The following is a 14,546-nucleotide window of genomic DNA, read 5'->3' as shown; positions in this document are numbered from 1 at the left end:
GCTCTGATGTAGGATTCATAAATGCAGAAGGTTCACCCCTTCTATATGTCTATATATCTTATGGTCAGGTAAATATAAAGTAGAACTATAAAGTGACATTAAATTAAAATACGTAATAATTAAAGCACTGTAGCTCAAAGTTGTACTTAAGTACAGTACTTGACTATACTTTGTTACATTCCACCACTGATAAGTGTAATGGCAGTAAAAATATTGTGCATACTCGCTGACTCTTTCTTTCTCACTGTCACTCGCTCTAAATATTTCCCTCAGGAGCTGGTGGAGACCAAAAGCAGAGCTAAAAGAGAGAGAATTGCGGACTTTCATTTATCAGCTGGACACAAACACCACATCTCATGCTGCTCTGTGCTGGATGTGTACATAGACAGCTCAGATAAGATATTATTTCCCCTAATACTTTATGCAGCATTACATTACTAGAGTAGTAGGATATAATACATCATATTAATTATAATTTAAACCTTCAGTGAAGCTAGATGCAGCCCAGGTTAGAGCAGAATCTCTAACAGGGACCCTGTAATGATCAAACATTTGTCTCCGAAGGACAAGAGAGGAGACAAGACACCATCTCTCTCCTCTCTCTCTATAATTAGACATGTCTACCTCTGCTAATAGCCATGGGAGTCAGGCTGATCATGACCGTGTTTGAAATTAGCACATGCACACGCACACACGCACACACACACACACACACACACACACACACACACACACAGTGCCAGTCTCTCTCTCTGTCATTTCCTGTCTCTGTCCCTAATCAGTCATGTCCTCCTGCAGTAACAGCCATGTAAGTCATGACGGTAATGTGCATATTTCATACTGTCTCAACATTCTCCCTCTCCCTCTGCTTTCTTATGCTGGTTTTTAATCTTACTACCCACTATGATGCTCCCAAACAACAAATCATAATTCAACAAGTCCTCAGGCCTAAGCAACTAAATCATCATCGGTCATCAGTTCCAAAACTGAAATCTGTTTGAGTGTTTTCGGATCCGACCCCCCTAATTTCAAAGTCTGCTTCATTCAAAATAAACACCTTGTGGTTGTGGTTAAAAAGAGACAGGACATAAACTGCAGTCTCAAAGTCAGACCCCACCTCCACCTTTGCTTTGTACAAAGGACAGTAATTACTTTCATGACCACAAGGTGGCAGGAAAAACATGTTGAACTAAGACAAGATACTCCATAATGGTACAGCAGCTACTGTTAGTGATGTCCAAATAAAGCTTCATGAACCATCAGTTGCATTTGTTGAGCCCACTAGATGGTGTTTTGGGGTTTTTGTATATAGTTGTGTTTCTGTATTTAATAGTTTTCTGTATGTGCAACGTGTTGAGCAGGGTTAGGGTTAGGGTAAGGGCCACCGTAGTATTGTGATAATATTTTAGCCTTTCTCCTGGCTTCATCAGTGGGTGTGACTGAGATATAAGGAAAAGACACAAGTGAGGGAAACAAGGAGATAGAACTGAAATGCACCCATGGAGGAAATTTGTATTAATTTACTCAAACCTGAAGTTGTTCCTAAAACAACTGTTCTTCTGTGGGATAAACTAGTGTTGGAGAAGATTAGATGTGGAATCGTTATCCCAGCCTGCCCAGGGAGCTCCAGCTCAAACATAGACTGAAGACCAGGCTGTCTCCAAGCATTAACCTGAAGCTGACAGTACAATTTGAGTGTCACTCAATTTTCAGAAGAAAATCTCTTCTGTCTCCCTGCTCAATCTTATTTCATTCTTTTCTTCCATTTCAAGCACTGTGATCTCTAATGATGCGTGGTCTAGTCTGATCTAAAGTGTTTCACAGGAATATTGGAATGGAAGAAAAGATCCCATCAGCCCCAAATCCAAAAGGCTTGGCAGTGCGAGACAACCTGAAGCCTGATACAATGGATTTACATGTGATGTGGGATCCTGCAACTCTTGCGTGATCTCGAGATATCGCGGGAATTCAGCAGTTTACATTCTTCAAAGGGTCATCGTTCCTGCCCAAGCTCAGCAAAGAAACTCGTGTAGTGTATTTGGTCTGTTTGGTATCATCGAACTGACTAGGATTGTCTATCACTACATGAACTGTGTTGCAGATTTCATGTCAATGCAATACAATTCTGTTAATTATCAAGAAAAATGATCATGGATATTTGTGATTTGTAGTATTTTGGTTAAAAGTGCAAAAACACAAGTATGATATTTTGTATGTGATATGTAGACCATAAATCCACAGTTAAATTAATTATATTTATATATTAACCGTAAGATTTGATGACTTGAAACATTTAAAAAAATATTTTAAAAAATAACTATTTATTTTCATTTCCTTATGAATATTATTTATCAGTACAATTATTGATACTTCTGGTAATTCTGTTAATAAAAGAGACAATCTGAAAAAATATGATTATGCACATGTATGCATTAACATAATATAAATGTAAAATAAATCTGTGTGTGCACAGAGAGTCAGATGCAGCATAATGAAAGCAGTACATACAATTTGAACAAACCATCTGCTGTACCTGTTACACAATAATTATGATTTTTATGATAATGTGATCCCAGACCAGCTGGAAAATGTTCAACTGCAGATAGTGATGGCCAAATGAAGCTTCATGAAACTTCATAAAGCCCACCAGATGGCGCTCTCTGTTCAACAAAGGGTTTACAGCACGAGCATGAGTTGTCATTACTTGAACATTTTTCTTTAAACCAAGAGCGCCATCTAGCGCGCACGCACACACACACACGCACACACACACACACACACACACACACACACACACACACACACGCACACACACACACACACATGTACCTGAAAGTCATGTGAGAGTTCAGGACAGAGGCGGCTGTACTGGGGCAGCAGCTCTTTCGGTCTGTCTGGGTCAGGACGAAGACGAAGTTTGTTCAGGTCAGTCTCCAAATCGTCATCCTGGACAGAGACACACATGAGCGTCAGAAAAGATAAAGGGAAAACAAACACAGGACTTCACCCAGGAGATCAGAGTTTGTGTCCCATGTGAAACCAGATATCAACGTTGACATCAACCTTTTTTGAAAGTTACGTAGGCTACTACGTAAGTCAACTTTCGTATGTAAAGTCCCTTAAGTAACGCCAAAAATGTATTTTACCCCAAACCACAATCTTTTCATGCATTATTTTCAGACAATAGCATGCCTCTGATGTAGTATCATCATCCATGCTCCAAATAAAATATAACACCATAACATGTTCACATACATTTTTGTCTTTAAGGAATAAACCAAACTCATGAATAATATCTTAACTGAATCAAGACCTATGTAGTCTTGCATTGGTAAATATCTGATGTGTTTTTTAAGACATGATTCAATATAATCCCAAACAGAAGAGCTCATGGGTAACCACGGAGAGTAAAGTGATGATCTTGTTTCCCTCGGACCAAACTAGAAAAGTTCAAATTATATATTTTTTGTAAGCTGTGGCAATGAAAGCATTTAGACAAAGAGTTTGTAGATACATCCATGCTACTTCACCAAGATTGTGGAACTGGAACTTCTATGCTGCACACATAAAGATCACGAAACCAAAGACCAACACATGACATTCATACAAGGGATCCTGTCATGTGAGCAACAGTATAATTGATGAGTCAAAAATGTTGTATCTGTGGGCGTCGTGGGTGGCACTTAGCACCGCTGCTGGCATCGTTATTGTCAGTCCCCTGTTGAAAACAAAGGACATCTGTCTTTCCTGTCTACCACATGCTAAGACACTGGGACTGCAGCATTAGTCAGTGACTGAGTCACAGTGTACGATAACAAATCATTCTCTTCAAATCATGTCTGCTTAATCAGAGGCAGAAAAACTTGTACAGAGCTCCTGGCACATGTGCATTTTACTCCATAAATATCCTGCACTCTCTCATGTCAGCATCATGCTATTGTTAGGCCCTCTGGCAGTCTCCCCCACTCACTGACATTTTGATTATATATGACTCCAGAGTGAATAAAATAATAAAACTAATAAACTATAAATCAGCTTACTAATTGACTTTGATGGATTAATTAATCAGATATTATTACACAGCTTTGTTGAATATTTTGAATACTAAAATTCTGATTCTGTCAATTACCCCATTTGACCGTCTATTATTTCTGAATAAAAAAACTGTTGCTATAGACCCAGTTCTGATCATAGGCTGGAGGATCATTTTTAAATCAATAAAATAATTTGTAGATCAATATATTGTGTCAAATGAGGATCAAAGGTTCTGACAGCATGAAATACCACGACTTCTTAAAGTATGACAGAGTCGAAACACGTGATGTGGATGGAAACACCCTCAAATTAAAATCTAAATCATTGTTTCATTTTAAATCCAGTGTGCTGGCGGACCGAGCCAACACAATGGAAACGGCTCACTCTCCTAATTCTTGCATTGACCTAATACTTTGTGAGCAGACTTTTCTTTAGTGAGTCAACATGTTCAATAATGCCTTCACTGTAAATGATGTCTTGACATTGGAAGGGTTTTCAGTGTAATATGGGTGAAGAGGCTTTGTTCCACAGAGTGAGAAATCAGCAGCATTGATGACAGGCCAGCAGGCCAGCATTACACCAGTAGTATTCCCCTCAACTGAACACTGAGGTAGATGGTGGAGGAGCTGCAGCTTGTCTTGTTTTGGGCAGCACAGTGATTGTGGAGCAGTGAAAATGTCAAGGATTACTGGGATTTGCATGTGCACATGCTCCGATAAGGTGCAGGCCCAGTCATGATCTCTGCTCGCAAGCTTTGCAGATGATACACGTGGTGCTGGTGTTTCATACACTCTCACAGCACTCATCTCAAATTGGTTATGACATTGATTCTTGCAATCCTGGATTTGTTTTACTTTTGCATTGCAATCAGATGATCATCATCATTAAATAACAATCAAACGTGTGATTTGAAAAGTGGAAGTCTATTCTTTGCTATGCAGAGAGTCTGGTTTTTGACAGAGCAAATTTAGATTTCATTGATACAGTATGAATTAATATGATTTGTTTTTCTGGAGCTTTCAGTGGGTGATGACTCATTGTTGTTGATTGATGATGAAGATGATGAAAAAAAAATGTGAAATTTGGTAGGTGAAAGGTAGGTAGACCTTGAGTTTAGATTATCTTTTCAAACCCGTGATGGCTGTTGGCGCTGATGTCATTAGAGATGTTCACTGAGAACATGTCAGTCCCGCCCCTCTCAGAGTGCCTGGATCATCCACACCTGAGTGCCTGACTCATACCTGAGCTGCTGAGCTGTCCTGGCCTTTGGCCCCTGAGCTGTCTGTTGTTTCGGCTGCTCTTAGTTTGCAGTCGGTTAAACAACTTTGTGTTTGGTATATATGTATGTATGTATAATACAGTTGGACAGTATTTACCCATCTTTTGGTAATTAGTCTCAGTAACTTGAGGAAGCTTTGTAGGGTTTCTCTTCCTGGTTATATACAGCCTGCCTAACTTTGATTACCAGCATTTCAATGACTTGTATAGTTCATGTAACATGTACTGTAGCAGCTTCTGCAGGATGGTGGTTTCAGTTAAATATTAATAAAGTAAACATGTCCCGTCTCTTCCTTTAAGTCACTGCAGTGGACTTTTCCAATGTTAAACCAAGACCACTGTGCTTCCATAACCTTAACCACAAGCTGCCAACAGACCCAGAGCAGAGATGAATCAGAGAAAATGTTATAACTTTGCAGATATGTTCATTATCTGTCAAAACATATGCTGATGAAGTAGTAGATGTAGTAGTTTTTGAACATCATTTCAGGAGACATGGTTGGATATTGCATACGTTTTCAGGTGAGATGCCAGTAATGGTTTCACCTGTACCCATATTAGTTTGTAGATGGACACATTATTCCCACTCATACTCACAATACAGGGAATGTAAACTGTTCAATTCATTTCTAATTGAGCTGTGTTTAGACAGAATAACAGAGCTGCATCATCTATAAAAGATAACAGAGACTGGCTGATGGATGCCGCCGCCAGTCTACAAACATGACTGTTTGACATTTTGTCCAATCTCCTGAGAGCAGAGCAACACAATCAGCAAAATGTTACACATGTTAATTATATTCCTCCAAACTAATTTAATTTATTCAATTTCATTTGGCAGCAGAGTGGCCCAATGCTGTGTGGCCTCACAGCCAGAAGGTACAGGGTTGGAACCCTGGTCATCCCGGGCCTTTTTGTGTGGGGTTTGAATGTTCGCCCTGTGTCTGCGTGGGTTTTCTCCGGGTGCTCCACTTTCCCCCCACCACTAAAAACATGTTTCCTTCCCTCTCTACCGAGCTGATGTATGGTGAGCATCTGGCGCCGTAAGGCTGCCATACATCACTGAGATTGGTGCTACACATTGGTGGTGGTAGAGAGTTTCATGTTCCAGAAATGCTTGTTACTAACTTATCTCCGGGGAGCTTATTCTTTATGTTTTCTCACCTCGCAGTTTTCCTTGGATTGGGGTGGCACCTAAATCATGGTTGCAGCTGCCATGGTCTTGCTCGACTCCCCGCTATGCCCCTCTATGCCCCGCTACGGCCCGCTACGCCCCGCTATGCCCCGCAACACCCCGCTACAGCCCGATACGGCCTGCTACAGCCTGCTACACCCTACTGCACCCTGCTGCACCCTGCTATGCCCTACTACGTTCTGCTGTGCCCTACTATGCTCCACAACGCCCTGCTATGCCCCGCTACGCCCTGAACTGCTACAACTATTATTTCTAGTCATAGTTCCATTATCTTTATTGTTACTATAACTGCCACTCTCATAATAGACAGAAACAAGAAACACAGGGCCAAACATACTTACATAGTCTGCCTCTGGCTTATCTTCAGCATCATCATCATCATCACTCTCGTCACTGCTCTCATCTGGATACAACAGAGACAACAGAGGCAGTGTTCTGTGTGTGTGTTGAAGTGTAACTCTGATTGGGAGGATATCCAAACCGTCACACAGTGTTTAACTCACACAGTTTTAACATCCGACCTTCAGCAAAACGGCATAACAACAAATAATAATAAAAGGAATTTCAAATTAAAGGAAGCAAAGAAATGGAATTACATTCAAACTCGGGCCACTGAAGACTAAAATGTCCTGAAAGTGTAGGTTCATTTTTTCCTGCCACTAGGAATATGGACTAATATTCAAAATCCATTTAACAGTACATTAAAAATATAAATGCTCAACCAAACAACAACACAAAACAAGAAATGCAATGCACTCCATTAAAGGGGAATTCTGTATTTTTTTAACATTATGTCTGAGTGACTAATGGAAACAACGTCTGAAACTGGTCCAGTATTGAGAGAGAGAGAGTGCTGCAGCCTACAGATGCCAAACTGGCTGGGGCAATATCGACCATCAATGGACGTCCACTAACAGAGCTGTTTCTGCCACTGACAGGCTCAGATTGGCATTCTCAGTATCTGACTACATTATGGTGAACTCTCATTCTGAAATTACGGGAGAGTCGCTGCTGAAAGACAACGGTGGAAATGTTAGTGAGAGTTGGAGCGTGCAGTGCCAGGGAGTTTGTTGATTTGGAGTACAGACAGCGTAGCTTTGTGTTTAAAATATTTTCAATTGCAGATTTCTTGGCACAGCTTTCATAGAAGTTACCTTTGGATTCAGACATTTACAAAGGGATCCTAACACTCCGGTTCATACACTTGCGCCTTGCAGACCCAGTGTCCAGTGTGACTGAGGATGACTACTGCAGCCAAAGAGGAGAAGAAATCCTACATACAAAAGCCCATTTACTAAAGAAAAAGGTTGGCAGTCGACATTGCCCTGTGTGATTACATTGCAGCTCGGGTAGCGGCTGCCGGTTACAGTGTTCTCGTTCAATACTGGACAAATTTCAAAGATTCTTGTTCACATCAATCACTTAGACACCAATACATAGGAACATAGACTACATTATTTCATCTTAGTATGTATTTGTTAATCAGTCAGCCTGTCTGGTTCCAATATTGACCAGCTTAACTTAAAATATTCCCAAATTGAAAGTACTGCATTGTATTTTATATTTATTATGTTTATATTACTAATCCACAGTTCCAAGCCAGTAGCTGCTTTAAACGGTGCTTCTGCTGAATGTCGGCAGGAGGTGAGTACTGAATGGGATACTGTACCTGGTTCTGCGTCCGTCTCAGGGACTGCATGTGGTCCTCCAGGCAGGGGGAAGGTGTACGCAGACTGATCTGATGTCAGTGGAAGAGGAATTTTAGGAAGACACTTCCTCATCAGCTGCACAGAGAGCTCCACCAGAGACTCCAGACCTTTACTCAGCAAACATGTCTGCAGAGAAACAGACAGCCATTAAACCTCTGTTAACAGGAACACATGGGCCAAAAGACATGAGTCAAACTGCATCTTGGGAAAACAGTAGTACTGCTATTTTTTTTTTTATTTGAAATTGAAATTCCTCAAAAAGCTTGTTGATTTTTCTAAGCATTCAGTATTTCATGTATGTTTGCTATGGGATCTAAAGCCCTTTACTTTTATACTATTATACTTTTTCTTTTTGTGCAGCTGAGAGTGATGAAATTATTTGAACTTTGAAAACTAAATAAATTAAAATGAAATATTTGAATATCTTCATCTATTTTGACCAAAAGGCTTTTAATGAGCACATGTATCATGCCTCCTTGTTGGATTGGGAAGCTTTAGGACTGTGTTCTTTGATTCCAACTGATCATCAGTGTGGTTCCACAAATCCACTGTCAAGTGTGTTTTCCTTCTGCAAACCAACGTCTTCTTAGTGTGTTATCCTCACTGCTTGTGAGTTAGTGAGGGAGGAAAAGTCTGACTTATTGATCTTTCTGAACAGTTATAACAGACGGGAGGCAATGTTACATCATGTCTCTCAAACTGACGACAGAGACTAATCCTGGCCCATTTCAACCCCTACTGAAAAAAAGGGCTTTCATTTCTGAACAAACCTGTCTCTTTCTAAGTGTCTCTTATCTCTATTTGAGGAGCAGTAAGATCCCCATTATCTTCAGATTGCAGAGCACAATTATTTAACTGTCCCCCTTCACTTATCCAATTGAACCTGTCGGTGAAGACCTCGACATCAGAGTAGCTGTTTACAGTACGACTTCCTCTTGATGGTGTAGAGGTAAAGATTTACATTACTGGACTTAACAAACAGACCCTTAATGAATAGATCCGTGCAGTCGGAGGAGAGGAGAGGAAAGGAGAGGAGAGGAGAGGAAAGGAGAGGAGAGGAGAGGAGGAGACTGGAAACACTGACAAGTTGTTGTTGCTTAAGTGTTACCAGCTATAGTACATACACTACTTTCATACACTACACTAACGGCATGACAGATAAGCTCAAACTAAAACTATTTTTCCCTGGGGGGACATAAGGTTGTTACGACAGGACATAAGAAAAAATCATCAGTCTATCTCAACAACAGAAAGACAAAAAAGAAGAACAAAACAGAGAAGGGATGATTTGAATGTTACCTGTGTAGTTTCATACAGCAGTCTGATGCCTCCCTGGCACAGGACGGCCTGCCTGCCTGCAGTACTGTGAGTGACCTTATGGAGGCAGCGCAGTAGTCCATGGCGGATTGCTACATGTTCACTTCCTTTGCTGTGCCAGTCCTCATAAAGCCGCAAGAGGCCAGAGACGTACCCCTTGGACACCACGGAGCTAACATTAGCCTCTGTGAGAGAGAGACACAGACAAACACAGGACATCAGTCCTTTACTTCTGTTCACATCTACTTCACTAATGGCTGACTGGACAGAACGAGGATGCAGCAAATCCACATCAAATCCAGCAAGGTATGAACTCAAGATTGACTAAAGATCTGAGTTTCCAAACTACGTCTGTCCATTTGGCCTCATGTTGTCACTTAGCTGCTATGATCCACACAAAGCAGCTGCAGAAACACACACACACTTTTAACACAATTGATCAAACAACAACAACATTCCCAGAGCTCAGATAGAGTAGTAACATACCAGTGTGTCATATATCTCTTTGCATCCACAGTTTGGAGAATGAAGGCTGTGTATAATATCATAATACTGATCATATGTACAACCACATCACATCAACCAAATCAGTTGGGTTAAAGACATACTTCTTAGGTCCACTCTAAATTGCCCATAAGTGCTGCTGCATCAGTGCTCTTTGTTTGTCTTTGTCAGGGTTGTTTGAGTCATAATTGATTTCATGATGTATTATATAATATAGAATATAATAAATAAATAATTAATTTGGTGTAAAGTTATAATTTTAATCTGATTTATCCCATTAGTTGGATTTGTCCCGTACAGCATGATGTATAACAGGTAGAAAATGAACATAGGGGACTGAGAGTTGTATACCATTGTTTCTGTTTGTTCTACCACAGCTATGGAATTTCTTGATGGACTGAACACAATCCAAAGGAAGTCTAACGGGGTTCTGCTATGATGCATGAAGTCATATTTGTTGGCGTCTGAAGCCAAAGCAGACAGCCAAAGAGACTTTCAAGGACTCCAAGAACCTTTTTTCATGACAAGTGGCCAACAAGGTATTTTGCTCCAACTGTAGAATGTCCTTTGCTGCTGTTTTGTGCAATAAACAAGCAATAAACCCTTGTTTTAGGGAACTAACCTGTGTCTGTGTGTCTTGAGCTCGATGGTGTTTTAAGCCCCCAACATCTCATTTCAGGCAGCGCTGCCACCGTTGACTTCAAGACACCTAACCATAACTCTAACCATAACCACTGCCTAATCCTAGTTCCTTCCAGGCAGCGCTGCCTGGTGGTGAAGTTGGGGGCTTTAAACACCGATAACGTGTCTTGAAGAGAGCTACAGTACATGCAGTGGGTAACGACGCAACGAAGATTTAGCATATCAGCCAAGTTCATGACACACTGTCAGCATAACAACTAAGCAACATTGATTAGACTGTTGAAAAGCCCAAAAATGCTCTACCGGTACATTCAAATTAAAGTGTGAGAAGTGGATCAACTTGAATATTGCAACTAAGGACTCCGCTCTATTAACTTTGTATACTGTACTTAGCCTACATGTTGCTTTAAAGGGGAACTTAACTCCAAAAGCAAGTGAACACGTATTGAGTAAAGGACTGGTAATAGATCTCAGAAAAACAGGAAGATTATTGCAATCAGAAGGAGCTTTATATTTCAATTTTCAACAAAGTAAAAGGGATATTGAATATCTCTTGAGAGCCTAAGTGTTAGTGTTCAGATAGACAACGTTAGCATAATCAATAATAGGTAGTATCAACTGAGAAATAATTATTTTTCCAACAGAAAATGTTAAACAATTAATCAATTCAAGCTTAAAGGAGAGTTCAGGGTCAAGATATTTGAACGAATCAACTTTCTAAAGCGGTGACCCATCATCAAAATGAATATGCAAATCAGAGGGATATGAAAAAAACTCATGGAAGTTGCCAGAGATCCGGCTGTAAAGGAGCAGTGCTAACCTGTATGACACCACGCCAACCTTCTGTTGTACAGAATGGAGCTTACTCATGCCTTTATGGATACAGAGGGAAATATTTCTACTAAGGCCACTTCATAGTTTATACTGGTATTTTACAGAAAAGCCAAAATAATACACACACACACACACACACACACACACACACAGGACACAAAGACACATTTGCTGTGAGGGAGCTATAGAAAAGATGAAGTCGTCATAGCACTAAACATTAATCAACTAGAAATTCAGACACATTAACTGTCTAAAAGTTGTAACAGATGAACTCTTTATCTTTGTGTCCAACCACCAGCAACACTAATGGAGTTTGCTTATTTTGTAGGTAATGATAATGTCAACAAATGCTTATTTCAGCTGATATGCTGAAATACTTCTAAATTTGCAAAAAAAAAATAAAGACACGTGTAAACACTGCTTCACGCATCTTTAATGCTTCTCAAAGCTTTTGATTTAAGAGTAGTAATAGAATGTTTAGCTATTATTCTAAGGTCTTCATCTGCTCCTGAGACAAACATTTTGGTGTGGTGAGATGCTAAACACAGAATAAGTGTTGTTGGATTAAATATGCTCCCAGAACTGTTTGGGTTCAGAGGGGAAACTGCATTAGAATGATTGGTCGCTAGAAAGAAAAAAATACTTCAAATCTACAAATATGACTTGATATTAGCATAATTGTTGTTCATGTTCACTCCAAAACATTGCATTATAGATCAAAGTGAAACACTGAGGGCAGGCTCATTTCGATGTTCTGGTTTATGAGTGACGCAGTCCCCTTGATGTTCTGTGCAAATTGGCACTTTGACATGAAGCGCAGCCGGATATTGCATAAATCATGGAAGAGCTCTGAGCCCTCCAAATCTCTCGCTGCCTCTGGAGTAGTGACTCTCTAAACTGCCACCACACAAATGTGTCCACGAGGTCTGACAAGCGGATTAGAAAGGAAAAGTGTACACAACAAAAAAAGAAAACCATTTAGCCAGCGAGAGAAGAAGGAAGCATCACTGTTTTCACACACACACACACACACACACACACATCCATCAGGTGCTCGCCACTAAATGCTATAGGACCGGAAACAAAGTGCAAACATGACCCCTGCAGGAACAACTAAAGCATTACAACACAGAGCTGTGCCACTGGTAGAGGAGAGGAGACGAGGAGAGGAGAGACCCAATCAAACCCAATTTGAACGAAACTGTAAAGTGTTGAGTCTGTGACATATTCTACAGATATAGATTGGAAATGGAGTGAAATTGCTGTTATGATGATAGTATAACTGTAAAAAAGATCCTTTCACGGTCTCTTTTTGCTGCGAACTGCGTACGTTTTACAGGCAAGACCTTGAATCTCTAGATGTCCTGTAGCCCACACGCAACGCAAAGTCACGTTGCTCAGGCCTCCAACCTGTCGACCATTGGCGCTGGAAAAAAGCATGAGGTTTCACACAGGCTTTGTGGCCCAGGCGTTAGTCTGGTTTTCTGCTACTCTCTAAAACCTGCACACAGGTATTGTAAATGCAATTCCTTTTTATTTCTTATTTCCTCCGCTGGACCCAGCAATTTATGTCCGCTATTACAAAGACAACATACCTCCTTACTTGTTAAGTTCTGGAGGAAAATGTTTTTGCTATTCAAGCCACATTAGCTGCACTAGGTACAGTATACTGTATGTACGTCAGTGAGATGCCACGCTTTCACAGCATGACCAGCTATCCATGGAAGAAGAGAAATACATCATTAAACAAGACACTGGCCTCAGAAAACACAGGCATGGCCAGAGAGCCCCTGGAGAAAGAGTTTGGGTAGTGATGATGATGATGATGATGATGATGATGATGATGATGATGATGATGATGATGATGACGTACACCCAGTGTGATGGAAACCATCATATTGATGAATCATGAAGGTTATGAAAAACTTACTTGTGCACAGCAGAGCAGCAAAGGCATCAATGGCTGCCCTGGAAAATACAGAGAGGGAGCAGTTAGTCTCTCCCACACTTTAATATGCAGATTATACGTCATACACTGGTGTGACTGTGAACCCAATCTGTGAACATAAAAAACACACACACACCAAATACATTTGATCATAGAGTCGGTCTGTGTGTATATTTGCTGCAGCTCTTGTGGAGTTGCCATATACAGCACATCAATATGAAAACTCTGAAATATCTTCTCCAAGTTATGAAGAATTAGGCAGCTGACATGAACAGTAAGATGAGATGAAATAAAAAAAGAACTTTGGTTAGAGTTCAGTCCTTCTGTACTTCACTTTGCGCCATTCATCCTCTTTTCCAACATATTCCCTTCTTCCATCCTGTATGCTATGGTTGTGCATCCTGTGTATGAACTGCTGTCTTTTTTCTTCAGCTGGCTGTAAAATGAATTGCCCACAGGATGATACAGTTCACGTAACCTTCTTCACCTTTCCCCTCCCTCTCTTTCTTCTTTCGTCTTCCTCTCATCCTCCACCCTGTCTTCTTCCCCCTCTCCCTTATTTGTGTCTTCCTTTCTTCCCTCCTACATGCATTTCCTCAGTGATTCTACCCCTCCATCGTCACATGGCCCATGCTGTAAGGTTGCCTTCCATGCTGTGAGTGCTGGTGCGTTGGGAGACAGAGAAGCTGTGTTGCTGTTGGTATTGATCAGAGTATAGCGTATAGATCCGATCTGACAGCAGATCAATTCATCAGCAGCGCCCTGCTGAGACATACTGAACCAGATTCATCTCCATACCTCTTCGGGACGCATTCAAGAGGTAACTGTGATGTCTGCAATCAAATGTCCTTTTTCTATCTCCTAAATATGCAAATTACAGACAGTTAATACTAGAGATGCACCGATTGACCGGCTGGTGACCGGAATTGGCCGATTTTCACGTCATCGGCCATGACCGGCGACCTGCCAGTCAGTCAGTCTGACATATGCCGATTTTATGCTTTTATGATTTTATGATTATATTCACTCGGGCGCCGCATGATTTACATCGCGCAACATCAGCACCACACGTGCACATGCAGGG

At 40.8% G+C, this 14,546-nt stretch overlaps 1 protein-coding gene across 1 annotated transcript in view; it reads right to left on the bottom strand.

Annotated features, from left to right (window-relative positions):
• The window catches only part of agbl1 (AGBL carboxypeptidase 1), a 110,814-nt gene that overhangs the window by 61,566 nt on the left and 34,702 nt on the right, over positions 1 to 14,546 (bottom strand). Inside the window, exons 7-11 of the mRNA XM_078256184.1 lie at positions 13,445 to 13,482; positions 9,517 to 9,719; positions 8,178 to 8,343; positions 6,850 to 6,911; positions 2,830 to 2,946 (exon numbers count right to left, since the gene is read on the bottom strand). Coding sequence (XP_078112310.1) covers positions 2,830 to 2,946; positions 6,850 to 6,911; positions 8,178 to 8,343; positions 9,517 to 9,719; positions 13,445 to 13,482 — 586 coding nt within the window. The remainder of the gene's footprint in view (positions 1 to 2,829; positions 2,947 to 6,849; positions 6,912 to 8,177; positions 8,344 to 9,516; positions 9,720 to 13,444; positions 13,483 to 14,546) is intronic.

Source organism: Sander vitreus, chromosome 8, assembly GCF_031162955.1.
Source record: "Sander vitreus isolate 19-12246 chromosome 8, sanVit1, whole genome shotgun sequence".
NCBI lineage: Eukaryota > Metazoa > Chordata > Actinopteri > Perciformes > Percidae > Sander > Sander vitreus.
The sequence above is the reverse complement of the archived record's forward strand: the minus strand, read 5'-3'. Positions and strand labels throughout refer to the sequence as shown.